Here is a 27,243-nt window from a genome sequence, read left to right on the forward strand (position 1 = left end):
TTTCGCGGGTGACTGTACGTCAGAGTGGGATTAAGGGATGTGGGTTGGCCCTGTAATATCCGAGGCTATCCTCCAACTCTAATTCAATAGGAGCTCAGCTGCGCTGTCGGTCTGTCGGTGTCGAGAACGGGCTGACCATTTCAGGGAGAGCCGTGCACACAGCTGAGACGGTTTATCGGAACAGCGGATACGATTCAGGCAGAGACATTTTAACATAACCTACACATGAAGGCAAATATGGAAGAAATCTCCTAAATTTTGGATTCCCAGAGCTCGTCTTTTTTTCTCCCTGGAGCGCATGTCTTGATTCTGCCGACTAATGAGTGAAAAGCAAGAAGAAATCAAACCCCGACCTTGCCACGGATGAGAGCGTAGTGATGCTGTGATAACTGTGACTGAACAGACAGGAGGGGAAAAAAATCAGGGAGAAGTTGTGCGGGATATTGTGGTCAGATGAAGCAGATGTTAGTTTGCTGAGGAGGTTGATAGATCCTGAGGACCGCGCAGACCACCCTCACATTATGGTCCCCGGGGCCCCCAGCACGACCACCACCATGCTCCCCGCATCCGAGGCTGCCAAGATCTACCAGACCAACTACGTGCGAAACTCCCGCGCCATCGGCGTCCTATGGGCCATCTTCACCATCCTCTTCGCCATCGTCACCGTGGTGTGCTTCATCCAGCCGTACTGGATCGGGGATGGCGTGGATACGCCGCAGGCGGGCTACTTCGGTCTGTTCCACTACTGCATTGGAAACGGGCTGTCCCGGGACTTGACCTGTCAGGGCAGCTTCACCGAGTTCAGCAGCATCCCCTCCGGTGCGTTCAAAGCTGCCTCCTTCTTCATCGGCATGTCCATGGTGCTGGTGCTCACCTGCATCACCTGCTTCGCGCTCTTCTTCTTCTGTAGCACCGGCACCGTGTACAAGATCTGCGGCTGGATGCAGCTGGCTGCAGGTAAGAGGCATGACTACAGGTGGAAGTTTGGAAAGATGGCTTGTAGAGGAACTCTGGGGGTGAGTGAGAAGAGTCCAGTGAGCAAAATGTTATAACCTAAAACTGTTTAAAAGCACAGATTTTACCCTCATCTCCCAGTCAGGGTGTGGACTTGTATAGTTTTTGGCACAAAACATCTGTACATTGTTTTAAGGCACCAACAAATTCAGAGGTTGGAGTGCTTTTTCACTTCAAAAACAACAGTAAAAACATGTAGTTTACATAAAATTACAGATGTAAATTAGTTGACCCTGAACTGTAAAACAGAAAAAAAAATGGTCACAATCTGCAACAGGTTAAGCCACTGAGCCCAAATTGAGTAGATTTTGTCTGATGAGACCTTTTGTCAGAGACTCTCTCTGGTTAATAAAGCCCTTGTAAAACATTATATAACTGTCTGTGGTGTAGGTGGGCTGGCAACAGCCTTGAGGAGACTAAATCTTCAGCTCCAAACATTGTACTAAACCCTCAAGAATGAAATAATGAAGGCATGCTAATATTTTCATTTTGCTTTCAGAGAACTCATTCCCCCCGAACCTGAAGCTGTGAATGAACTCTCTTCATACACAGACAGCGATTTTAAGTACAAAAATACAGATGGAAGATCTTAACAAAAGCTTATATCTTCCTAGTTTCTTCCACTTCAATTCAATATATCGTTGATTTTATAACTTCTCAGTGTTTCCTGTGGTGTGCTTAAACATAAACTGGAAAATGCAAATTCTTCTTTTGCTCATTTAATGACACAGGGAAGGTTTTATCTTCAATCCCAGCCAGCACGTTAAATAATAAGAAAACAAAAACTCACACAAAGAAATGTAATGATGTATAGTACTGAGTGAGCTGTTTCCTCCCGCCTTTAATTATTTCTTAGTTCTTCTCCTCTTTGCAGAGAGTTCCATCCAAAACAAACTATTTCTGTACATACAGGAAAGCAGCAGCAGGGAGTTTAATAGTGAAATAGTTTCTTATTTTACCCCTTTCATTTATCACAGATGTGTTTTCTGTACATTTTATTGTTTTTCTGTTTTCTGTTTATTTGGATCCCCTTTAGATTTATATCTCCCAAGAGTCCTTATTAAAGTCACAATAGAATACAAGCAGGATACAGCTGTGGCTCAGAGGGTATGTTGGTGACTCAATCCCTGGCTCCTCCAGCCCACATGTAGACGTATCCTTGGGCAAGATACTGAACCCTGATACATCCGTGTGTATGAATGTTAGAAAGCGCTTAGAGTGAAGGATGAGACATCTACCAGAGTGTAGCAGCGAGTAGAAAGACACTCTATAAGTACCACTCCATTTACCATCCTACATACAAACACCACCTCCTACACCCGGTGCTAAAATACTGCACACATACCAATTGTTTTAAAATAAAGTATTTTTCATATACAGGTGACTGAGAAACATTTACTCCAGTGAAGCATGTACCCTGTGGCCATTTTCCCCTCCCATGCCAACTTTAGGCCAAGAGACAATAAAGCAAGAATCAAGCATTATTACTATAATTATCTTATGATTTGTTCACAGCTTGCTGACACTGATTTGTGATAACAGTAAGAGATTTTATTTATATGACACCTTTTAAAACACATTTACAAATTTACATTGTTGGGAAAGGCCTGGCAGAACCCTGGCTGGGTATCTCAGGCTGTATCCTGCCATATAAGGTGTCAGAAGATCTGAGATACGCTTAGTTGTGAGCCCACAGCGGGCTTTAAAACCCATCAATCAAATCTTAAAATCAATCATCAAATGAAAAGGTAGCTACTGAAGAGAAGCTAAAACATGACTGATGTGCTCTCTGGCTGCTGCATTTTGGACAAGCTGTAGTTTTGTGTAGATGTTTTTGTGTATAAGGACTTAATAACGGTCTACAAGAGAAAACAGAACATGACTGGACAACTGAACTGATATTCATATTCCAATTGAGGTGGCTGTCAAGAAATGACACCCAGGTTTTTATAGTATTGGCCCAAATTCATGGACAAAGAGCCCAGATGTGCTGTAATACATCTGTTAGCAGCATTGTGGCCAAGTAATGAAGCGCTTACTGAAAGTCCATTTTAGTTTGGACAATTTTAAATGTGTGGGTTTATCAGAGGGCAGCATGTCTTTGGACTGCAGCTTCCTCTCTCTGTCCAATTGCATACTTCTAAGGTTAATTGGTGATTCTATTGTTTTCTGTGTCGTGGGCCTGTGACTGGTGACCTGTCTAGCTACCCCATGGGCCTTAGCTGAATAAGCAGCTAAGGAAATAGATGGTCTGTTCCTACCTTGTTCATTTTGTGAAAGCATTTAAGATGATTTACTGAGTTCTTCTTAAGAAGAACATTTCTCTGACATTGTACTAGGGAGTTGGCAGATTAAACACTGGCTAATGTCCAATCTGACTGCTTCTGGACATTTGCATTCTTATGCAAACCTCAGCTAGGATGTCTGGAAAAGTTCAGGGCTGCAGTGTATTTTTTAAAATGAACATTCACCAAGGACAGCATCGAAAGAAACAGCAGAGGTATAAGAGCTGTGTAAACTGAGCTTCTAGAGTGGTAGTCTGTAGGCGCTATACACTGAGCTTTACAGGTTTGTGTCTACAGCTGTGTACTGTCACCTTTGAGCGGTGCTAAAAGTATGTCGAACCACTATGTGGGCTACTGCTGTTCATGTTTGCTGGTCTACTATGTTAACCTCTGCTGTGGAAAAGACAGCAGTCCTCTACAGAGAACTTCTTCATTAAAAGCAATTAAAGCTTGCCACTGTATGCATGCTTTTCATCTACATTTTCCTCTTTGTGATAAACTTTCCTGTCACCAACTTTTCAACTGGTCTATGTGAACCTGGAGTCTTTGAGATTAGGTTCATGCTTTTGGCTTTTTGGAGAAATGCAAATAAAGTGCATCTCCTTAGGCTCTGTTGGTTGAAGGTTTCTTGAATAACATCATGTCCACATTGTTTGAGATTCGTCCACCATAATGGATGCTACACAACCGCCGAATGTCAGGGAGAACTGTGCATACCCTGACTGGTTGGGTTTCTGAAGGCTGCTCGTTGCCAGAAACAGAGTGCTGCACCACAAACCTCCTTGTGATTGATTTGGTCACTAGCAGATTGCCTGTTGTATGCATGGAGGACGCTGACTTGCTAAATACTAACCAAGGGGCTGTAAAATTTGGAAAAGTGTGACGCAAACATCAAACAGAGAACTCTTTTGTTTTGTGTCACCCTTTGCAGACAACTTCCATTAGTCCATGAAAACTACCGACAACTGCAGCAATCTGCTAGCGATCAAAGCAATCGAAAGGAGGTTTTGAACAACCGCTCGCACGATACACATTTTTTTCTAGTGAAAAATCTAGTTTCCAGATGGTTGTAGACCAGTTTTCTAGACCTGTGTGTCACTGATGCCCCATTCATATGACCCCGATTATCATACTTCCAAAATGGGGAATAAGTTAGCAGTTTCATGGCTGCAGTACCTCAAAAGCTAACAAGCTAAGTAAATGGGTAATAACACAGGACCATAAATCCTGTTCTAGGCCACAGTTCACCAGGTACTGTGATTTTACCTGATCTTTTAACCAAGTTTACTAGATCCGTGTCACACAGTGTGGCTTGCAATAAATTTAGTGCTGAATATTGCTGAAGTCTCACATTAGTTGATCTTATTTCATATTCATCTAAGGATTGTCACAGACCCAGAAAGCAGACTCAGGGAGGAGTTTATGCCTTTCAAGTGTTTATTCATAAATTGGTGAAAAAGTAAAGCTGGGCTCAGAGACAGTGTTAATAATACCTCAGTTTGGGTGACTATAGCTCAGAAGGTAGAGCAGGTCCTCTACTAATTGGAAAGTTGGTGGTTCCATTCTCTTATGCTCCAGTCTATATTCCAAACATCCTTGGCCAAGATAACCCCAGGTTGCTCTCCAATGCATCCATTGGAGAGTTTCAGAGAAACAGATGATTCACTAGGGTATGTGACTGGTAACTGAAAAGAGAAGAGGGACCAGGGTTAACAGGTGAATAAGAACACTAATCACCGGTAACAGGGTTGGCCCAAGCTTCATTTGGCAATCTGACGAGGAACTGAGGCAACCTCCGGCCCTTAAATACCCACACATGATGTTTCAATCCAGGACAGGTGTGGAAAGGACAACCAGATAGGAGACTCTGCCCACACCTAATGCCAACCCCACCTCTTCACCTGTGACTAAATAACAGAATTAAAACACGAGCACAGATCCTCAATCTGGTGCACCACAACACTCACCCTGTTAATCAATCACATCACGAGTCAACCTCTGACAGTTTAGGCGAGTGTAGCCTCGAGCAGATGAGAAACATCTGCAGGGGTCCACTAAACCTGCTTCTCTTTTTGGGTTCATTTTCAGGCTTGTAGCCTTTGTCCTCAGCTGACAGTTTTTAATTTATCCAATTTTGATACAACATTTTCACCACATATAGAACAAGTTCTCCAATAAACCTGTAAACCGGCTTTGATGTGTAGGATCGAAGGAGCTCCCTTTTAAAGTCTTTTGATATTTGTTTGCCTCAGCTTGTGAAATGCAAACATAAATCTATCTAAATAAGTCAGATGGAAGTATGGAAGCTCATTTGTATTCTCATAAAGATTGGTTTAAGGTCAACAGTCCCAACTGGGAACAAAAAAGAAGAATATAGCCGATATCTTCCATTTGTCTTTCACTTGACCTTGACTCAACATTGACTAGAGAGAGCGGTGGAAGAAAGAAGCAGCTACATGACTCATTGAGCTTTAATTTGATCCAAAAATAAGAGATTTGATTTCATTTCTTGAGAAAATGAACGGCGCTGCACAAATTTACACCCCCGCAGCGAAACATATGATAAGTAATGACTGATAAAGACAGCGATTCTGCGCCGAGTCTCTGGCTCAGAAACGTTTGTGTATATAAATAATCTGCCAGCATCGTATCATGCACCTTTATAAATGCCTGCAGCAAAACACTGGTTATTCTCAAATGGGAATTAAATGTCATAACCAATAACAATCACATTAAACTGCACTCCTGCTTTCTGCATACAGAATATGCCCACACATTTGGGGTTCAAGTCTGCTGGCCACCCGGCCAAACAATAAATACCTAATCATTTATAAGTGGCAGAGGTTAGCAGAACCACTGGTCAGCTGTTGGCCTACTCCCAACACAGTGTTCCCTTTTCATCTAAAAATCCCCGAAGCTCTAGCAGCTGTGAGTTGGATTATCTCGGAGACAAAGCACAATGATGAGCTCAATCACGAGCCATTCCTAATGAGGAGCAGTTGGTATCTTTGTGGTGTTTTACTCACAGATCAAAGCTGCTTCTTATTCCTCTGAGCCACGTCGGCCTTCCTCGGGTTTCCCCACCAAGTCAGGAGAACAGAGAGTTTTTGCGCTCGCTAATGATTATTTTCATGGCTAATGACTGTTCGTAAAATGTCAGAAAAGAGTTTGGCAATCTTCTAAGCTCACCAAGTCAGTTTAGTTGTTGTCCCACCGTAAGGCAAATAGTAGGGACGCGCTAATGTCGTAGGAAGCCGTTTCCAGAGAACAAACTACTATACACTGAGCTGACAACATGCTGACAGTTTCTTAAACTTTCCGTGTTATTTTGTTACATAAGTATGTAAAATAGTAGTATGTAAAATGCTAAATTTAATGTAATCTTATAAGATGAAATGTACTTGATTGGTATATATTCAGCACAGTTTCCTTAACCATTGATTATTTTAATAAATAAACCTTTAATTTTATATATGTCAGTTGCATTTTAATCAGAATTATTGCTTCATGTTTACTGAGGGTGAAGAATCTTTTTATTTTTGAGTTCTCTGTAAAATCACCACTCTGAGAAGGTCTCTCAGGTAGCAGGAGGGTCTTTGTCCTTCACTGATGAGCTTCAGTAAGAAATGTAGATTTCTTCTTCATCTGTTTTTTAAAATAAGAATTTATTGTTCTGTAAACATTAATAAATAATAATCCTAACATGTCTTAATGACAGAGCATTGATACTGTCAAGGCTTGTTGTATGGCAGGCAGGAGTTTGAACCCACACGCGGGACTCGGAAACAAGAGATATAAAACTCAAAAACAACTTTATTGCTGATAAATAACAAAGAAAAACAGGCTTGTTACAAATAATCTGAAACTATAACACTTCTGGAGAAACACACAAAGGACACAGCCATGAGAGAGGACACAACAAAGCAGAGAACAAAAGCATTAAATACACAAGAGGAGATGAGGTCAGAGTGGACACGCCTGGGGAAAACAGCTCAACAAAATCTAACTAATGAGACAAAGAAGCAAAACTGAACATAATGCATGAGACGAAGGGATATCAAAATAAAACAGGAAGTAACAGAACACAAGAACAGAAACACAGACTTGACACAAAGACAGAAAGGAAAACCTTCAAATAGGGTAGACTCTATTAATGTAGCGGGTCTTTATTAATGTCCTGCTGACCAAAGCGCTCAAAACACACACACTCATACAATCCTTTGATTACTGAACTCCAGAACAATGCTTTTTTCCTGTTGTACACACCCACACTGCTGGTTTTCCAGTAGACATGTCCATGCTTGTGATTGGTCAGAAGCTTCAAACTCATGCCCCTTCCTGTGAAAGTGCTTGTAGCTAAACTGATAAACCCTGGATTGACTTACCAAGCTCTTAGTGTGATTCCTGATGCTTATTAAATGAAGCCAAATAATGTAGAGATATCCTGGTTATGATGAATTTGGTCCAAAAAATATACTGAGTCCTAGAAAGTAAAATAAAACAGGAAACCACACAAAAAGAAGTCACAGAGAGTGAGTGGATGATCCAACAACAGTAAAGACAAGACTTTATGTATACAAATACATACATACACAAAACATACATATATATACAGAAGGCAGAAATAAAGCACAGGAGGAGACAAGTAAGTTGGGGTAGGCACAACTGCAAGGAATCAGCAAAAACAATGAAGAAATCAGAATGTAGGCAATGTCATTAAATAGAAATAACGAGCAAGAGGCAGCTAACATGTAGACAAAACAGAATGTGATAACGATAAGAAAAAAAAAGAGAAACTCAAGACAAAATGAAACCAAAACTCAGCAAATCCGATCTGAAGACCTCCATACAGACCTCTGAATGGAGCGAATCAACACTTCTCTCACCTTTCCTCCTCAATGTCATTTTCAAGTCCCAACAAGTCCATATGTGGGACCAGCCACTAAAAGATCTCTTGGCAGCTTGGATACACAATCTCGAGGAGCTTCCTCTGTCTGATCCCATCAGGATTGTAAAAAAATACATATATTCCCTGTCAGATGCCATTTCAGGTGGTCTGAGGCTGCTGTGATAGGCTGTCAAAGACAGCACATACTGCTCAGAGGCTTCTTTCCAATAATGGGATCTCTTGAATGTTTGATGATTATTGGCTTCTGGTGCATCAAGATTTCTGAAAGATATGCCAGGAATAATGATGATCTCTTTAATGATGAGATATCCTTTTTTTGATATGAAACAGAACACAGCTTTGATGGTCATCTTTTGCATTTCTTTGTACAGTAGTTAATCAGGTCCTCCATTTTCTCTCTTCTGCGACCAGATTAAAAAAAAAATCACAGTTTAAAGGTCAAAGAGGTCAAAGATGAGAGTGTTTTGATGATGGAGTTTCACTTTCTAAGTGGTGTAATTTTGGCTTATGGGGTGTGACAGGCTGTTTATAATAAAAACACATTAATAAAGGTGACGATTGGCTCTTTTTCCAATTACTTCTTATGTTTTCTACATTATTTATTCTCATCTTTGTGCTGAGAAAATAAAAACATTGAAATGAAAAATAATGAAAAATAACTCTTTTTAAAAAGCTCTTCAGCTCTTTAACATGATATATTTGAGTATTTAGCCCAAATTTAGTACAAAATCAATGCTGCACAACTGATAAATACTAGACTAAATTTGTTGGTAGACACGGTTCATGGCCATCACTGAGGGTAGGAATGTAGACACACTAAGCTCTCTCTTTACCACAACAAACCAGTACAGCATCACTACAACTGCAGACCTCCTCATGCTGAAGGAGTCGAATTTTTATTCGTGAGTGAGCCCAGGAACTATCTTAGCAAATTATCTTGGGTGAGCCTCAGTCTCACCTAGAAAAGGTTTCCTGGGCTCCACCTTACAGACAGGCCTGGGGGAAGGGCTTGTTGGCAAGTGGTTGTGTCCTAAGCCTTTGGAGCCTTGTTCAGCCCAAAATAGCCACATAGGTTCACTCTCCTGTGGCCTCTCCATCTCCAGGAGGAGCCAAAGGGGTCTGATGGTTTGTGGATCAGAGCGATGGTGATGATGACAAAATATATAAGAATTATCATTAATTATCAGAGCAGAAAGTGTCTCTGATGCCATTTAAACCTGACATCATGTAAACAAAATCCTCTGGACGTCACATACAGTGACAGGCTCTGTGAATATTGTACTGGATGTCTGTGTGATCCCAACACATCATTAAGAGACTTGTTTTCTCTGGTAATTTGTTGCCCATCTGCTGTTTTTTTGCTCACTTCATACTTTGTGTTTCAGAGGAATTAAAGAGATTGTAAACTGCTGTAAACTGCCACTTTAGTTGCCATTAATAAATCCATTAGTTACAACTTATAAACTTTTAAACGCATGCCTTATTATAAACTGGCACCGATGATGCAAGCAGGCTGAGGTGAGCATGCTCAGTGCGGAGCAGCAGGCACACAGCTCTTGACAAGACGATGCACATCGATGCTCAATAACCTGGATGGGCTCCAGAGCTCTGATGGCCATCTGGATCCCACACAAATGCGCATACATGAACACTGCCTTTGGCATGAGCAGCTGCTTGCTTTTCTGTGACTATAAGTCCATAAAAATCCATAGAATCAGAGGTGGGTTACTCAAAGTGCTGCTGAAGCATTTCCAACCCAGCATCCATTTCCTGGTTGCCTGACCAGCAGCTCCCTGTGCAGTAAGTGGCTCTCCTCATGGTGCTCTCTGCGTACTAAGTGGTCCTCTAGAGAGTGGAGCTGGCATTCAGAGGTAGCAATAAAAGGTCCATTTGGTAGCTGAAGGTTTATTGATCCAAATGTTGCTTTCCAGAACAACAGGAAGCAGCGCTGTAACAGGACACAGCTGCCACTACACGCATGGCCTTTTTGATGGCTCTTCAGTTACGTGTTAGCGTGAGTGACAGAGAGACTCAGTGTGAGTCTTGCACGCTCTGGCTGCCTTGTGTTTGATGCATGATAACAGTTTGATACAGCTCCTGACTGACTGATATTATTATGTGAATGCTCGCTGTGCTGCATGGCATTCAAATTTACACCTCCTCAGAAAGATGTCAAGTGGAACTGGGCCGTGCTGCTTATCACCGTCACATTGTGTTTAGGAAAGGAGAGGCAAAGATAGGCGGTTAGACAGCCTCACCACGACGGCGGAGGAGGAGGAGGCCAGATAATGAGAAAAGATCCAGGAAACGTCTGGAAGATGAAATCTATCGATTAAAATGTCACTTGTGTGCTTCCTGTCCATGTGTTATAATAATCCAATTAGAGTCATTGTACCTCATTGTTTATTTTCTAATCCATCCATTCACTTCCGCTTATCCTTTTCAGGGTCGCGGGGGGCGCTGGAGCCTATCCCAGCTGTCATAGGGCGAGAGGCGGGGTATGCCCTGGACAGGTCGCCAGTCTGTCGCAGGGCTAACACACAGGGACAGACAACCATTCGCACTCACATTCACTCGCACATTTACACCTAGTGGCAATTTGGGATATCCAATTAACCTATCCCCACAAACTGCATGTCTTTGGATGGTGGGAGGAAGCCGGAGTACCCGGAGAGAACCCACGCAAACACGGGAACATGCAAACTCCACACAGAAAGACCCCGGCCTGATGTTGGAATTGAACTCAGGACCTTCTTGCTGTGCGGCAACAGTGCTAACCACCGTGCCACCGTGCTGCTAATCTAAACCTTTAATTCTCATGCCTTCTTGAGCAGCAGTCTAAGCAGAGGTGCCCAGACCTCCACCAATCAGCTGAGAGACGTGATCTCTCCAACATGTTCTGGGTCAACCCCAGGGTCTCATTCTTGTAGGACATGCCTGAAATGCCTCACCTAGGAGGCGTCCAGAGTACTAATCAGATGCCTGAATATTCTTTTGATAGAGAAGTAAATGGTAAATGACCTGTATTTGTATAGCACTTTACTAGTCCCTAAGGACCCCAAAGCGCTTTACACACCCAGTCATCCACCCATTCACACACTGGTGATGGCAAGCTACGTTGTAGCCACAGCCACCCTGGGGCGCACTGACAGAGGCGAGGCTGCCGGACACTGGCGCCACCAGGCCCTCTGACCACCACCAGTAGGTGGATGAGTAGGTGAAGTATCTTGCCCAAGGACACAACGACCGAGACTGTCCAAGCCGGGGCTCGAACCGGCAACCTTCCGATTACAAGACGAACTGCCAACTCTTGAGCCACGATCCATAAGTAGCGACTCTACTCTGAGCCCTTCTCGAATTACTGAGTTCAAGGTCCTTGCGAGATTTGATACAAGTTCCTTAGCCCCGTAAAGCCAAGTGTATCATATTTGATACATGGGTTTTTGTGATTTTTTTTAAACTTCCCAAAAACAAAATAAATTACACAATACGTTTTTAAGCAATAAATTAAAGAACAAGCCTGATGTAGCAAATGTGATACAAACTCATGCATGAAAATTAATATTGACTTACCTTTTCTTTTTTTCGTCAGAAGGTTCAATGAACACTCCATTAAATAGCAATAATAATAACAATAATAGTAAATAAACACTCCATTTTCAAATCTTGAATTTTCTGTAATAAATTGGTTTTTAACAAATATTACATTAAGTTTAAAAAATCTCTACAGACATGTTTTTGTTTACATGCATAAAATGCAACAACTCCCTTCAAATTAATCAGATATTGTAGTTTAAAATAATTTACCACACTTCTATCATAAAAGGTTCATGTTAACTTCACGTTTTGCCTCTAAAATATTAACAGGAAATCACGCAGACGTAACTTTTGCATGTTATATGCTGGTACATACAACTGCCTCAGTAACTGTTCTCCTTTCAGTAGCAAAGTGCTAAATTAAAATATGTATTATCAATAAATTGTGCACTTGTATGCACAAACACATCTGTGTCTTGTGGTCAGTTGGTGGCACAGATAATTGAAAGCATCAGAAAAGTAAAGATAAAAAACCAAATATGCAAAAATGCAATGTCCATTTCTGACATTATTGAGTATTGCACATGAGCTGTGTATTTCTTTGTTGGTAGGTCTAAAGATGAGCATAAAATGGTTGGTTTTGCATATTGTAGATGTTCAAATTTCCATTTTTCGCTGAACACTTCAAGGATTTACTCGTCTTGTGTCCTGTGTGTGAATCCTTTGTGCCGCTCGGCACATTTCCATATTTCCATATTAATTTATGGAAAATGTTATTCTGTTGTTTGCCTTACAACTGGGACGAAAGTACATTTATATTTGCTGCAAAAATTGCACAACCCACATACAACCCAAGGTGATGTGCACATTTTTAGAAACTTCTACATTTGATTTTTCTTTTTCTTTTTTACTTATTCAGTTTTTTTTTCTTTTTTGTTTTTTGCACACTATCCGTTTCAGCACAGATTTATACGCCTACACTGCTTTTCAAAGTGCATGTTGTTGGGGCATTTAACAAAGACGAGACTGTTGAAACGGGAAGGCAGTGGAGGAAAAATCTTCAGGACAATCTTCAGATGTGAAAATGGTCAAAGACAGCTACTTGTGGCTAATTTTAGCACCAAAAAAAGTGCCACCAGATGGATGATTCTAATTTTACTGTTCTGTTTATTTATTCTCTAGAGAAGGTATAACCCCTTAGTTTTAATCTGTGCATGTGTGCATGTGCACTCCAAAATAAACCCGAGTGCTAATGACACTAATGACAGCTCAATCTTTATCCTCTCATCCATATAATGAATTACTGGAAGAGTCTGAGAGGCTTTAAAGTGATGTAACATGACCACATGTGAAAACGCGCGCGCACACACACACACAGAGGGAAGAGGCCATTAGCAGAAACGAGTGAGGCTTTCACCTGAAGGTGTTTAGATGAAACCCTCTGCTCTGCCGTCTTCTCCTCTACCCCCTCTAAAGTGCTCAGCTGCTCCTCCCCGCCCGCCTGCCCTAGAGGTGCTGCCTGGAAAGGAAAACATTTCATTTTTAAGCTCAGAGAGGTCACAGCGGTTGGACGGTTGGCGGCTAGAGTACAAAAAAAAAAAAAAAATGCCAAAGAAGCATGAAGTGAAAGAGAAACAGTGCCGCAGTGTGTATCAGCCGAATTAAAAGGCTGCCAAGTCAGCTGGAAGTCTCAGAGATTTTGGATTCCCACTACAGACCCGTTTCGAGTCTGTGGATTAAGAAAGTGGATCGCCTCCTTCAGCTGATGAGGATTTTAAAGAGACAGTAATCAACCTGTAAAATCTGTGTTTACAGCCTCACACATGTGTTACCTTAACAGACATAAAATAGTCCGATTTTGAAAACTGAGATACAAACACAGAGGACAGCGATGGCTCAGTTTAAACGTTTCAGCTTGTGGAGCGCTTTTTATACAGTGGGTTCAACTCAAGGTTAAAACAGCAAGCATTTCTAATAATACAGTAAAGTGCTGTTTTACTTTGAATTTGAATGGAAAAATGTTGTGCTCACTTGCGTCCCGAGCTCCTCTGTAATCTCAGATGGTTAAGTGTTTTTGGTTGCATGAGCAGGGAAGGCTGTGTCCCCAACGCTTTTATGGGTGCAACGGTGCGAGAGCAGTGATGGGGTACTGAAGGAGCAAATGAGGTTTTAGTATCTCTACATTATACTGTGGGTTGGGGCAAAGCCATTTAAAGCTTTGTAAGTCTTTACAATCAGCTGTAACATGAAGTCAGTGTTAGTCCTGGAAAAAACACAACTTTTATATAGTCTGTGATTGAAGCACATAGATCTGCATTCAGCGTATGTATTTAACAGCTATTCAGCATGCTTAGAAACAACTTTGAAAAGTTCATAATTTATATCAACTATTAATCTGTACTGTTATTGAACGATTTAAACTTTTAATCACGCTATTATTTAACAATTTTTATATGTCAAGTAATAATTTCTGAGTTTTTTTTTTTTAATCCAAAAGCTTATTTTTGTCACTGAAAAAAAAAAACGTTTTTGGCATGTATAAGTCAAAGTTTTAGGTTATTATCTAAAAAGCTTAACTTGTGCTAACTCAAACTTCTGGAAAAATAACTCGAAATTGAGAATATAATTTGAAAATATAAGTAATTAGGTTGAAATTTTGAGATATTAACCCTGAATTTTGCTTTCTGGATGGCAAAAGAAATTTTCTTCAGTGATGTAAACGGTCTTCTGTAATTTTAACTGTAAACTGTTCAAATTGTAACACGAACCGTTAAAGTGACACTGTTTTTGTAATTCTGTCTCTGTACACCATCACAGTGGATTTTAAATAAAGCAGTTAATATGTGAATGAAGTGCAGGCTTTCAGCTTTATTTCAGGGGGGTTAACAAAAGTATTGGATTAACTGTTCAGGAATTACAGGCATTTAAAGTAACCCATTTTCAGAGATTACATTTAATTGGACTAACTAACAAACTACCTAACTTTAATAACTTTAATACTTGGATGAAAAACCTTTGCCAAATATAACCTACGGACATCATCAGAAGCTATGTTTTCTTTCTTGAGATGCTCTGCGAGGCCTTTACTGCCTTTACTTCAGTTGCTGCTTGTTTGTTGGTGTCTCTGCATTCAGTTTTGTATTTAATGTAAAGGATGCTCTGTTGGGTTTAGATGATTTGACATTGAAGAATATCCAGTATCTTTACTTTAATAAACCCCTGGAGTGCTTGACAGATGATGTAGTGTGCTTCTGGTACAAGTTCATCGAACAAATACCTTCAAAGTAAAGGTTGTGCCTTCAGAAACATGTCTGCAGCTCTGAGGCACAGCTTTTACTTTGAAGGCGAACCTCTATTTCCAGCATGTGTCTCAAATTTCAGTTTCACTACAGCTCAGAGACAAACTGGACAGTGTTTGTAGATGTCCATCACTTCCATTCAAACTACAACACTAGCAATACATAAGTGACCAAAGGAATCACAGAAAAACGTGTTTTTCATGATGACCGATGGTTGCCAGATGGTTGCAGACCAGTCTCTAAGCTTGTATGACTAAGGCTTTATCCACTCTAGCCTAAATTGATAAGAGATAATTAATAATAAAATAAACCAATAAATTTTGTTAGTTGGGTTGAAGCAGCTGAAAACAACCAAATAAAGCCAAAAGGTTTGTTTTTAAATAACTGAAAAATTTAAGCGATATATATATCTTCATGAAACCAAAAGCCACAAATAAAAAAAAAAAAGAAGCTTGAAATGTTAACGGCTCCCGCCCTGATGATCAGCGTTGCCCTTAATAGAGCTGTCAGCCGGTGAGTAAATCTAAACACAGCGATGTAAAGGTGTCACAGAGGGTGAGCTGTTTTACGAGGTGTGTGGTTTGGGGGAGTGGTGAGATTGAGCTTTGTGTCCAAGACGCTGAAATCACAGCCAGACAGTTAGCAGCTCACAAACCCAACAGTTTCATGGCTGACAGCCCGATCAGTACTGCCTTTACACTAGCAAATATTAAAATGTCTCTCACAGTTAACTGGATCTCAGCTATATCAGATCCTGAGCTTTAGAAAACAATGCTCCAATTATAAATGGTTACAGCTTTTTTATAAATATAAAGTCTTACATTCAAGAAAGAACCACCTGGTGGTACTATCACCAAAACAAATGATGTTTTATTTCTGCTCTCTTCATGTTTGAGTAAGAAAGGGTCAAATTCAGTATGGCTGAATATCATCAGAGGGCATATGTACTGCTCATCCTTGCACCTCCAATTTGTTGTGACCACAAGGTCCCTGCACGCACTAGAAGGGCACTGATCTCTGTAAACTTAACTGCATATTTATATGTAGAGTGCACAAGGTTTTCTGTTTTCTGTTTGCTGTGTGCTTGGGACATAGGGAACTTTAAACTCAGATTTATTTTATGCAGCAGAAGTCAATTAGTTTTAGCTTAATCAGTCAGTTTAAGCGATCTCCAAACTTCTGAGCATCATGTACAGAATAAAGAGTATCTAAACAAAAAGAACTGGACAAAAGAAGGCTTTCACAATCTTTATATAAACCTTTAAAAAAGCTAAAATAATACGGTACATCTAGTAAGCTGAGATATTTCACAGAGAAAATGAAACTTTGAACTGCTGCTGGTGCCAAAGTAAAGCTCGAGGATCATCACTGTCTTTCTAAATTTCATGGAAATCCGTCCACCCACCACCAACCGACACTGGCTATCGAGCAAATAAAGACAATGAGATAAAGTCAGAAAATGTCATGGCTCTGACATCATGAAGGTCAAAGCATTTCCCATTCATTGCATCTTGTTGATAAACAACTTGTCATTTGATGACGTTTTCAAAAATGAGTCAGCGTGTGATGGACAGATGGGGTCGAAGCAGCGTCTGGAGCCGGTTCGAGGTATAGCGAGAGTGGTGTGTCTGATTGGGGAATCATGAGGTATTTAGAGCCTTAAGTGTGACTGACAGTTTTGATTGCAGAGTAGTTAGGATGTGGAATGAGCAGAGAGATGGCGATTATGTGAGACGGGGAAAGGCAGGAGAGACGGTCGGGGGCTGCCAGCCGAATGAAAATGACATCCAAAGACCCCCTTCTTCAAAAGGCTCCGGGACTGCAATTATGCTCCGCAAAATGGATACTCCTGTGCTCAGGTTAAATTTGCAAAGAAATCAGCAGCGATGATGGCGTGTTTACTGACAAACATAATATAATGGCCTGAGGCCAACTGATTCGAGCATGAAAACACTGCCTAATGTTGTTTGACTGAGTGGTGGGGATAGAGTATGGTTTCATTTCTGTTTGTTTATATCTCAGAGATGTTTCTACAGATTTTGATGACCGTACCAACAGATAGTATTCTTAGTGCACAGTCTGATCAGTGCACATACAGTTTGAAAATAAGATTTACACATTAAAGCTCGGTACGTATCATGTAGACTTGATTAAGATGAGCTGCGGAAGTTCAAACCAAGCATCAGAATGAGGAAGAACGGTGATTTAAGTAAGTTTGAAGGTGGTATTGTTGTTGGTGTTAGTCAGGCTGGTCTAAGTGTTTTAGAAACTGGCCATCTGCTGGGATTTTCTCAAACAAATATCTCTAGGGTTTACAGAGAATGGTGTGAAAGAGAGAAAATCCAAGTCGGAGGAGAAAGGCCAGACTGCTTCGAGCTGGCAGGAAGGCAACAGTAACACAAATATCCAAGTTATGCAAGAATTTCTGAACGCACAACACCTCAAACCTTGAAGCAGATGGACTACAGCAGTTAAGATCAGCAAGAACAGGAAACTGGGGTTATGAGTTGGATGGGCTCACAGAGTAATTTGGACAACAGAGTACCAGAAAAAAGTTGCCTGGTCTGATGAGTCTCAATATCTGTTGCAGATTTCAGGTGGTAGGGTCATAAACGAATGGGAAGTTGTCATCATAGATGTGCAGCAGACAAATCTGAGGGGATGAGGTGCAGGCTTTCAGATTTGGTTCATGTTAGATGGAATGACCCTGTTGTGTCCAATCAAGCCAACAATTTGGTGTGAATACAGCATAAAGTGTTAGTGTGATCCTTATCTTTTGTACCAAACTTCATACTTCTGTCCATGAAATGAGGAAGTATTGGACTTTTATATCTGTGATGGCTGTTGTTGTCTCTCTTTCCTCCAAAACATTTCAGTGTTACAAAAGTTTGCAGCCAAACAGGTGGGTGAAGAAGAAGTTATTTAGCCAACATGATATATCCTTTTTCAATAATTGGCTGCCAAATTTCAAACTCTTGAACAAATTGTGAAAATGCTGACAGGATGCACTTTTCCACTCAGTGATAAATGTAAATGACCAGAACTCAGCCACCGTGAGTGGGATTCTCTTTAAATTTTGCAAAATTCCCCCTTGTACAGAGATTTAATAGTCCCAGTCAGTTATTAGGTATTGTGCATATATAATGTGTGTCTTTGCTTTAGGGATGACAAGCATCAGAGACACCACAGGCTTCATTTTCTCATCATTAAACCAACTAGAAAGCAGCTGATTTATGCTCATGTTGCACACAACTGCTGCGGGCTTCTCTTAAGCATCGCTGCTTTTAAAAACTGTCAAATGTCTAATTACACCCACAATTTGTTTGCATGAGGCAGCACCATCCCTAATGAGCAACGAGCATCTCTCAGATGTAGGCTACAGCCTTGATTTCTGCTGTGTTTGTCAGAAGTAGGTTTTATTTTCATTCCATTTTTCTGCCTGCTTCTCTTAAGTTTTTCCCGAGGCCGGAGAAAGCAGATTTTGGTAGTCTGTTGGCATTTACCGGCGCTGCGTTGCCCTTTAAATTGGTGCGATGGTGATGATTGGAGAGTGTCCAGTTGCCAGACATGGAGAGAAGGTGGCAGCAGAGCTGATGGGGAGATAACGAGGTCTTCCCAGGAGTCTCTGCAGGATGTGGATGTGCTGAAGGTATATAGGCCTTAATAACACTCCTAATCAGGTGCTTGTTATGGAGCAGCAGGAGCGCTATCAGCAGGGGGGGTATGGAAGGAAATGAGAGCGCTAAATGGCATTAGGAGAGGAAACCAAGTGATTGGCAGCTCTGAGTCTGACATTGACAGCATATATATGAAATGCAAGAGAGTGCAAGTGTGTTGCATGCAGTAGTCATCAAAATGGTTATTTTCCGCCCCGCTAAAGAAAATGTTCCCAGTCTACTGTTGTATTATCCTATTGTATTATGTATTCCCGAAGGAGAGTCACTAAATAGTTTGCCTGCTGCCCACTGCACAAGGGATCAGTGACAAATCCCCCAGAAGGGGAAAGTGATAATCTCGAGGAGCATAAGCTCATCCCAGAGGAGGAGAAAATACCCTGCCTCTCTGTTTTTCCTGGCCGCCTTTTAAGTCTTGTGGGAAGCTTCGGAATAACTTTAATAAACTATTTCTTCTTCAGAAATGTCAATGTCAATGTGCTCTGCATTTCAAAGGCCATCATAATACTGGATCTGTCCATGTTCATTAAGAAAAGAGATTTAAAAATATATATATAATTTATGGGATTCATTAACTCATTATATTTGATTAAGTGGATACTTTTAAATGTGTTTTCCAAAAATCCTTCCATCCCAGCAATTTGGAAGTTTTGGACTAACTCCATTTAATCAATTACATCTGGACTCAGTCCTTATTGATTCCTCTTTGTAAGTAATTGAAAAGTCCTTTCCAGTCAGACCAGTTTGCAGAGTTTGAACAGGAAATCCTTCTTACCTTAGAGCTGCCAAAATACCATAATGAAATGGAGGGAAAAAGAATTAAATGTTGTGAACAGCCGCAGCTCTGCATGTCTTCTTTATAATGCTCATTTCCAGCTCCATATGTTTTCTTTTACCAGAGCAGCTTTGCTTGATTCACAGAGTAAAATAATCCCTGTTTATCTTGTATTTGAGTGAGGTGAAAACCCTCAGTTCATACAAGCTGTTTTAGCCACCTAAACCCTGTTTGTAACACACCTTTTTTCTTATTGGCTGTTATTTGCAAACAATGGGATTGAACAGCTGCTGGGTGGGGCTTCTGCACTCACAGAGCTGCAAGGCTGAGATGCGATATTATGAGCATCCACTGCTGTAACAGTTTATATGTGAGATAACAACATTAAAAAGAACATTTTTACATTCAGAATGTCTCCAACAATGTCTTCCTGGAGAAATTATGTAGTGTGAGACTCCTGTGGAAATCAGCAAAAAGTTCAGCATCTCTGTTGGTAGAAACTGCCATGTCAAGCACAGCACTGAAGTTTTCTACGCCTCATTAAGGCGTTACCGTCTCCCCAGGAGTAACGTAATTAGCGTAACCAGGATGGTGGAGGAGGGATGGAAGAGAAATGCTGACCTGCCCCTGCAGCCTTGGTGCGTCCCATCCTGTCATCTCCTTGCGAGTTAAAGACCTACATACCGTGTCACCGACTTAATCCTTGGTCAGTCGCAACCTTTTCACCCTCAAGCGACTCATCATAGCCTCAGACGACCAGAGACTTCTGCCAGAGCTTTTTCCGTCAGTGCTAAAAACACGACTGAGCTTTGAGGCCCGCCTCGCTGTGATGGGATGTGACAGGCTGAATGCAAGGAACGAGACCCCAAACCAACAGTACGCCAAATTGACTGTCGAATGACTTTGTTGCTTCTTGATCCCTCTGGCCTTTCAGTTTGAGTTCACAGCTGAGATATTTTGAACTTCTTGGCCAATTCTAATGACCTTGCACATTAAACGATGCTGCTGCTGTTGTTGTTGCTGCCATTGTATCAGGCAGTGGTCACGCAAGCATAAATTATGAATGCAAACATAACTATTTGATTTTGGATAAATCATTGCAGCTGTAAACATGAATGAAAGCCTCCCAGTGAGATGAGCTTTTCTTGTGGTGCAGCTTTTATTTATTTATTTAAAGACATTCAGTCACGCATATGTCTCATAACGTAAATATCCTCTATGAATCTGCAGATGGCAGCTCAGCTTTGCCTGTCTAAATTCACCATCATTCAAGAATGCAAATAAATCTGTGACTTTTTTCGAATAGGGTTACGTTAGGTTTAAAGTATTGGTACTGGTATTGACAATAATGGCCCTGTATTTACTTGGCATCAGAACCAAAGCTTGCAGTATTGCACACCTCTACTGCAAAGTGCAGCAAAAAAAACCAAAACAAAAACAAAACTCCTGGTGCTGCCCGTCTCCTCCCTCCTCCTCCTCCTCCTCCTCTTCAGTCTGTTTGTATTTACACTCGGTCCAAAGTGAGCTCCTCTTTCTCTGGCTTCATAATTACATGATGAAGCCAAAGCGAGTGGAATTCCTCTTAATTAGGACCTGAGGGCAAAGGGAGAGAAAGCTACTTCACACAATTAGTCTCAGCCTCCCGAGGGCTACGACAAGGTAACTCCTTTTTTGATTTTTATATTTTCTTGAGATGTATTATATATGCATTATATAGAACAGGACATCACATTTGTGCAAAGGTGATTTATGCTTCGAGAAGGGAAATTCAGAGTGTATCATGTTGAGTATTTAAGCAGAAAACAGAGACAAGGCAGGCCTGGTGTAAGACCAAGCCCTTTCAATTTGATTTTACATTAGATCCACAATAAATCCACAAGATTTACTCTCTCTGCTGGCATATCTGGGATTTATTAGCTGGTCAAATCAGCAGCAATCCCTCTCTCCCATTTTATTTACGCTAGTCTTACTTTTCTATTTCAAACTTTTGTTTGTTGTTCTCAATTTCACAGAAACGTCACCAATACAAGATGAGTTTAATAGTATCAAAAGGCATGTTAGTGCCAAGATGCTAAACAGTTTTTTTGTCTGCAAAGAGGCTCATCAGGTAATCCAGTTAATCCATCAAACGAGATGGTTGTGCACGAGTGTGCTCCATAAATACGCGTCTCTTTCAAATTATTCATGCTGACTGCATTTGAAATCGTCAGCCTGTCCGTGGGCTGTTCCCTCCTATTTCCATGTTTCCATGTTGGCAGGAAAAATTGTTTGCAAAAGTCTAGTTTCAAAATTTGAAAGCTGATACGCATGATATGTCCAATATGGAAGCTTTCAGTCTGCCACCATCTGAAAACAGAAAATCCAAAGAAAAACATTTGAAAACTGAATGAATGTGGAGTGTAACATATATATATATATATATATATATATATATACACATAGTACCCGGTCCCCCCGGGTGTATTTCCGATGCATGTTTTTCCGCTCTTGTTCTTTTCCACTTTTGAAAAATCACAGCAAACCATTTAGATGGATTTATTGTACCAAGGATCTTTTATTTTGAAAAGTGAGCACAGAAATGTCTCATGTATTTTGCAAGTTTACACTTTATTTTAAAAAAGAACACACACGCTTGAGACGATGACATTTCAACACTGAATCTGCATGAAACCTGAGACAGTGCTTTCAGTCACATTGCATGTGCACCAGCAAGTGTCAGAAGTGGTCACTTTTCAAAATAAAACACCCACTTCCTGCTCTCAGTTTAATTTGAAGGATGGGATCATTTTCATACCCATGAATGCATTCAACGTCCTTACGGAGGCATATTCCCCCTAGATGTGTCCATTCCCATCACAGAACCGTCTCTTTCTCACACAAGTGGGCAAAAGTGGATCCAAACCATCAAAAATGATGCTCACAGCAGAAACGAGACACCTTCATATCCCTGTAGGGGACAATGCATCTTTCTCTACACTTCAAGCTGGAGGCTGTTTCCTCTTTTTATAAACAAATGAATGACCAGCGGACAACATCAAGCTTCCTTTTGATCTATTAGTCTCCGTAGCTGCTGTTGTCTCCTCTAGAGTGCGTTTTAACTGTTGTCAACACGTCCCGTCCTCTGCCGTTGGCTTTCACATGTCTGTGAGCCCTGAGGATTGGCCATCTTTATAGATTTCCCAACGGGAGGTTATCTTGTTGATCACCAGGCTTGGGATGGGGAAGACAGCCGACTGATTTATTTTCCTCCTCCTGAGTGAGGCAGCAGGACAAGGACATCGTGACCCGTCTGAAGCTCGGATAAGCCCGCGTGCCCATGCGTGTGCATTTGACTGATGCTCGTTTCAGTGGGTGACAGTTTGAGCTAATGAGTGATGCTGGTGCTGGTGCCGGTGCTCAGGAGACGGATGCACGGGCTCAGCTATTCCTCATATTTCAAACTCTCTGAGAGGCCTGTTTTGACACCTGGCTGTCATTGTTTGAGACTGAATGATGCTCGGATCCCCCTTAATTTATAGGAAAGGCACCCGGGTGAGGGCTACATCACACAGACCACATTTAAACGCTGAAAAATGGCTGCCAGCTCTATTTTCATATTACAGGTGGTGGTCACTTGAGAAAGCTACTTTCCTAATTTAGCAGACCACACCAGGATCTAAAACCTGCTCACTTTTCTTCTCACATTTAAACTGCAGGTCTTAATCTGCACTTGAAAATGCACACCACTTATCTTTCAGTGGGCAATCAGGGACACTTTTCATTCTTTTTTTTTCTTCTTTTTTTTAAGCATTTTTGCCTGAACTGGACAGAAAACAAGACAGAAAAATATATAAACACCGCAGTGTAATATGAAAATTACACTTGGACTGGGTTGGTGACTATGTCCATCCTTTATATAAAGTCTGTGGACTTGAGTCTTAATCTAGTTTAATTCCCTGAGTTTTACATTGAAACTCCTTGTCAGTCCTTGCATTTGTCCTTTGTCTTTCCATGCCCCTCTGTCGAGTCCACCTCTTCTCCCCATGTCAAACTAATCCTTGTGCCCTGTTTCTTTGTGGTATATGTTGTTTTATGCATCTGTATTATGCTTACTTCCCCCGCCTCGTTATATCTACAGTTTTCAGCCGTGCGTCCCACCTGTTGTCTCTCCTCCAGTTATCCTGTGAGTGACGATATTGTCATCCGTCATGTCCTCGTAGTTATGTAATATGTTAGTTCTCAGTTTCCTTGGTGACACCTTGATCCAGCGCTGCTAGGATTTTGGGCTTTTGTGTGTTTTTTGTTTTGTTTGAGTTCAGCATTAAAGCTGCTTTTCTGAGTCAATCCCTCTTTACCACCACACTTTAGCCACAGATGGCAGACGCAAGAACCACACAGTCAAACAGAAGAGGTAGACAGTGAAGGAAAGATGGGACACTTGTAGGGAAAAGTGATCTGACAACATGAAAACATGAACTAAATGCAGCCATTTAGGAGGAGCATTTATAAATGTCCCTAAATTATAAGTTTTACATAAATAAACCAATCACTGGAGGCAAGTATCACTGTATGGTAGGCAAAGAGGATGCAAGAGCGGACAAACATAACAGGACTGGATTTCTAACCATTGGCATGGTTTCATAATGTAATTTGTTTTAGTGATTTGTCATCAGAAGAAGCAGGAAAGCAAAAATTAACAGTGACTCGAAGTCACTCCCTTCTTCTTCCTCTGCTTCCTCAGTAGCAGAAAAATCAAATCAAATCAAATCAAAGTTTATTTATATAGCACATATTAAAACAACAGTGTTGACCATAGTGCTTCACAGTCAGTCAAAACACGAAACAATTAAAACAAACAATAAAATAAGACAACAAACAATAGGTAACAAGACAATAAACTAAAAATCAGCCAACTAGTTAGAATCAAAGGCCAAAGTAAACAGATAAGTTTTAAGACGAGATCTAAAAGACTGGATAGACTCGGCCATACGAATATGTACAGGGAGGGTATTCCAGAGTCTAGGTGCCACGATCGCAAAGGCGTTGTCTATGTGTTTTTTATACGCGTAGCCCCACTTCTTCTCCAAAGAGCCGAAACAAAAAATCTACATTTACACAGACAGCTTTGTCAGCAGAACTTTTCATTTCCACAATCACATCCTCTTTACAATCAATACCTCCAAACAGAATGAGGAAGGTGTTTAACGACTGCAGCCTTTAGGCAATACAGACATGACATCCAGAATATATTTCTCTCCTGGACTGATCGCGGCCTCTGCGGAGGATTCAACTGGGTTCCACTGGGTTGACTGAAGGGAAGCATGACGGCTAGAATAGAATGGAATATCTACATCATGCTTTACTCACATTTACCTGCTGAAACGGCCTCTTATATATAAAGACCAAATGCAGCCAACTGCTCAAACCCATTCGAGAATGGGTTCCCTGCCGGTTTCCCTCTAAGGTAGGCTCCTAATTGCACTGATCATCTGTCAACAATTATAACAGCTTTATTGAGCTGTGAATGAAGAGGTGCACCATGCTGCGTGGAAAACAGGACTAACAATGTTAAGGCTGGAAAATATGTTGGTGGGGGGGCACTGAATCAAAGCAGGCTTAGTGAAAACTGGGGGCAGAAGTAGAATACAAATGAGGTTTAAGCTTGAGAGGACATCAAAAGGCTCCAGAGCTCGAGTAGCGACGCAGAGAAGGTTGTTATTTGATAAACTTGGTGGTGGGAGTTAAGAAGTGTGTGTGCGCGTGTGTGTGTGTATGGGTATGTTTGCGTCCCAGTGGACTCACTTATGAGTACACAGGGGAAACAGTAGAGGAACAGTACCTTTTGAGGTGTGAGTCAAGTGTTTTCGTGTGTGTGTGTGTGTGTGTGTGTGTGTGTGTGTGTGTGTGTGTGTGTGTGTGTGTGTGTGTGTGTGTGTGTGTGTGTGTGTGTGTGTGTGTGTGTGTGTGTGTGTGTGTGTGTTTTGCAGGTTAACAGGTGCATTTGTTTACAGTCATCATTTTGCAGAAGGTCACAGATCAGCAAGCGCGGGCTGAGTTTGTGTGCGGAAAGAAAGAGAAAGAAAGAAAGAAAGAGGAGCGGAGGGTACGTGTGTTGTTTTAGTGATTCTCGCAGCCACCTCAGCCAACCATTAATGCTCTTCCTCACTTCGAGCTTGCCGGTTCCCATGGAAACGCCTCTCCATGCTTCTGCTGCTGCTGGCAGCATCCTATCACTCCCAGAGGCCTCTCAGAGAGATGACCGAGACGAGCTGCTTGGGATCGGTGGGGGCCTTGAGGAGCTGCGGGCAGAGAGTTTCTCCATAACTCACCTTCCATCATTCACGTACACACGAGCTGATTCTGTTTGTATATAAAAGGATTGTTCTGACCATTGATCAACAACCACTGACCAAAACCCACTGATCAATGGCCATGAGTACCATTCACAGAGAGTTGGGGAATGGCTGCAATCACAGCATTGTAAGATGGCAAAAGATGTACCCTTAGGCCCCCTCCTCGATTCAGAGATGGTCTTCCCTTTTCACGTAAATGGTCTCCTTGACTCCGCGCTCAAACCAGAGTTCCTCCCTGTCCAGGATGTGTACATCCTCATCCTTGAAAGAGTGTCCACTGGCCTGTAGGTGTAAATAGACTGCAGAGTCCTGGCCTGACGAGGTTGCTCTTCTGTGTTGTGCCATCCGCTTCGCCAGAGGTTGTTTGGTTTCCCCGATGTATAAATCCTGGCAATCCTCCTGGCACTTAACAGCGTACACTATGTTACTGTCACGGGTGATGGGAAAATACGGACTCAGTCGCAGAGCTCTGGATGCAAAGCAAACAGTGCATTTATTTACAGTGCTCAAAAACAGTCTCCAAACACAAAGCAAAGTGCAAAAATCCAACGGTGATCTTCTCCAAACTCCCAGTGGTGCGCAGGTGAGTTTCCAAAGTGATTATCCGAGTGTGTTTTTCTCCTCCGAGAGCTTAATCCCGCGGGCTCATTCTCTCCAACCTCCTGCTCCGTGTCTTTTCCTCCTACAAACGAGCGACAACAACAGGTGAGAAGGCTAGCCGGCTAAAGCTATGTTGCAAGTAACAAACACTCTTTACTACCGAGCTTCAAGTACAATCCAGCATCGACTGCCGTCTGGACACACAGTTAAATACCTCAGCCCACGACGAAGGATGATTAGTGACAGCTGGGTGGCAAATTAGGTGCAGGTGTGTCAGCCGTTGGGTGGAGACAGCAAGGGTAGGGAGGAGGAGAGAGAGAAACACACACACACAGGCAGGTCGCCCCGGGAAGGACCGTCCAACCATGACAGTTACTCTGTTTGTGTCGGGGGACCCGATCCTTGTGGTGGACCAATTTTTGGTGCAGCGTATTTTTGGGTTTAAAAGCCACAGAGACCCAGTTTAGAAAAAATGCGTCTCAACTGTTCCGATACTCCTGACATGTACGGGATCACTACAGGTTTTTGCTTAGGCAGCGGTTGTCCTTCTCTCCTGGATCAGCTGGAGCTTTCTTTTGGCGCCTTCCCAGCTTTGACAAAAGTCCACCTGGGATAACCACATTTACTCAGGGCCTTCTTGATGTGGTGTTCTTCTGCTTCCCTGGCCGCTGTGTCTGTGGGGATGGCACTTTTTTGGGGGGCATTTTCATAAAGGTATAGTCAGTCATTCTTAAAGATTCTTTAGTAGAAATTATATATATACATATATATAATTATATACAGTGGCCTGGAAGGGCATCTCACTTCTGAATAACTGT

The 27,243-nt window shown here is 41.6% G+C and overlaps 1 protein-coding gene across 1 annotated transcript in view; it reads left to right on the forward strand.

The window, feature by feature from the left end:
• Positions 1-71: 71 nt before the first annotated feature.
• The window catches only part of lhfpl3 (LHFPL tetraspan subfamily member 3), a 55,001-nt gene continuing 27,829 nt past the window's right edge, over positions 72-27,243 (forward strand). Inside the window, exon 1 of the mRNA XM_063500994.1 lies at positions 72-957. Within this exon, the coding sequence (XP_063357064.1) occupies positions 522-957 (436 nt within the window). The 5' untranslated portion in view covers positions 72-521. The remainder of the gene's footprint in view (positions 958-27,243) is intronic.

This window comes from Pelmatolapia mariae, linkage group LG17, assembly GCF_036321145.2.
Source record: "Pelmatolapia mariae isolate MD_Pm_ZW linkage group LG17, Pm_UMD_F_2, whole genome shotgun sequence".
Taxonomy (NCBI): Eukaryota; Metazoa; Chordata; class Actinopteri; order Cichliformes; family Cichlidae; genus Pelmatolapia; species Pelmatolapia mariae.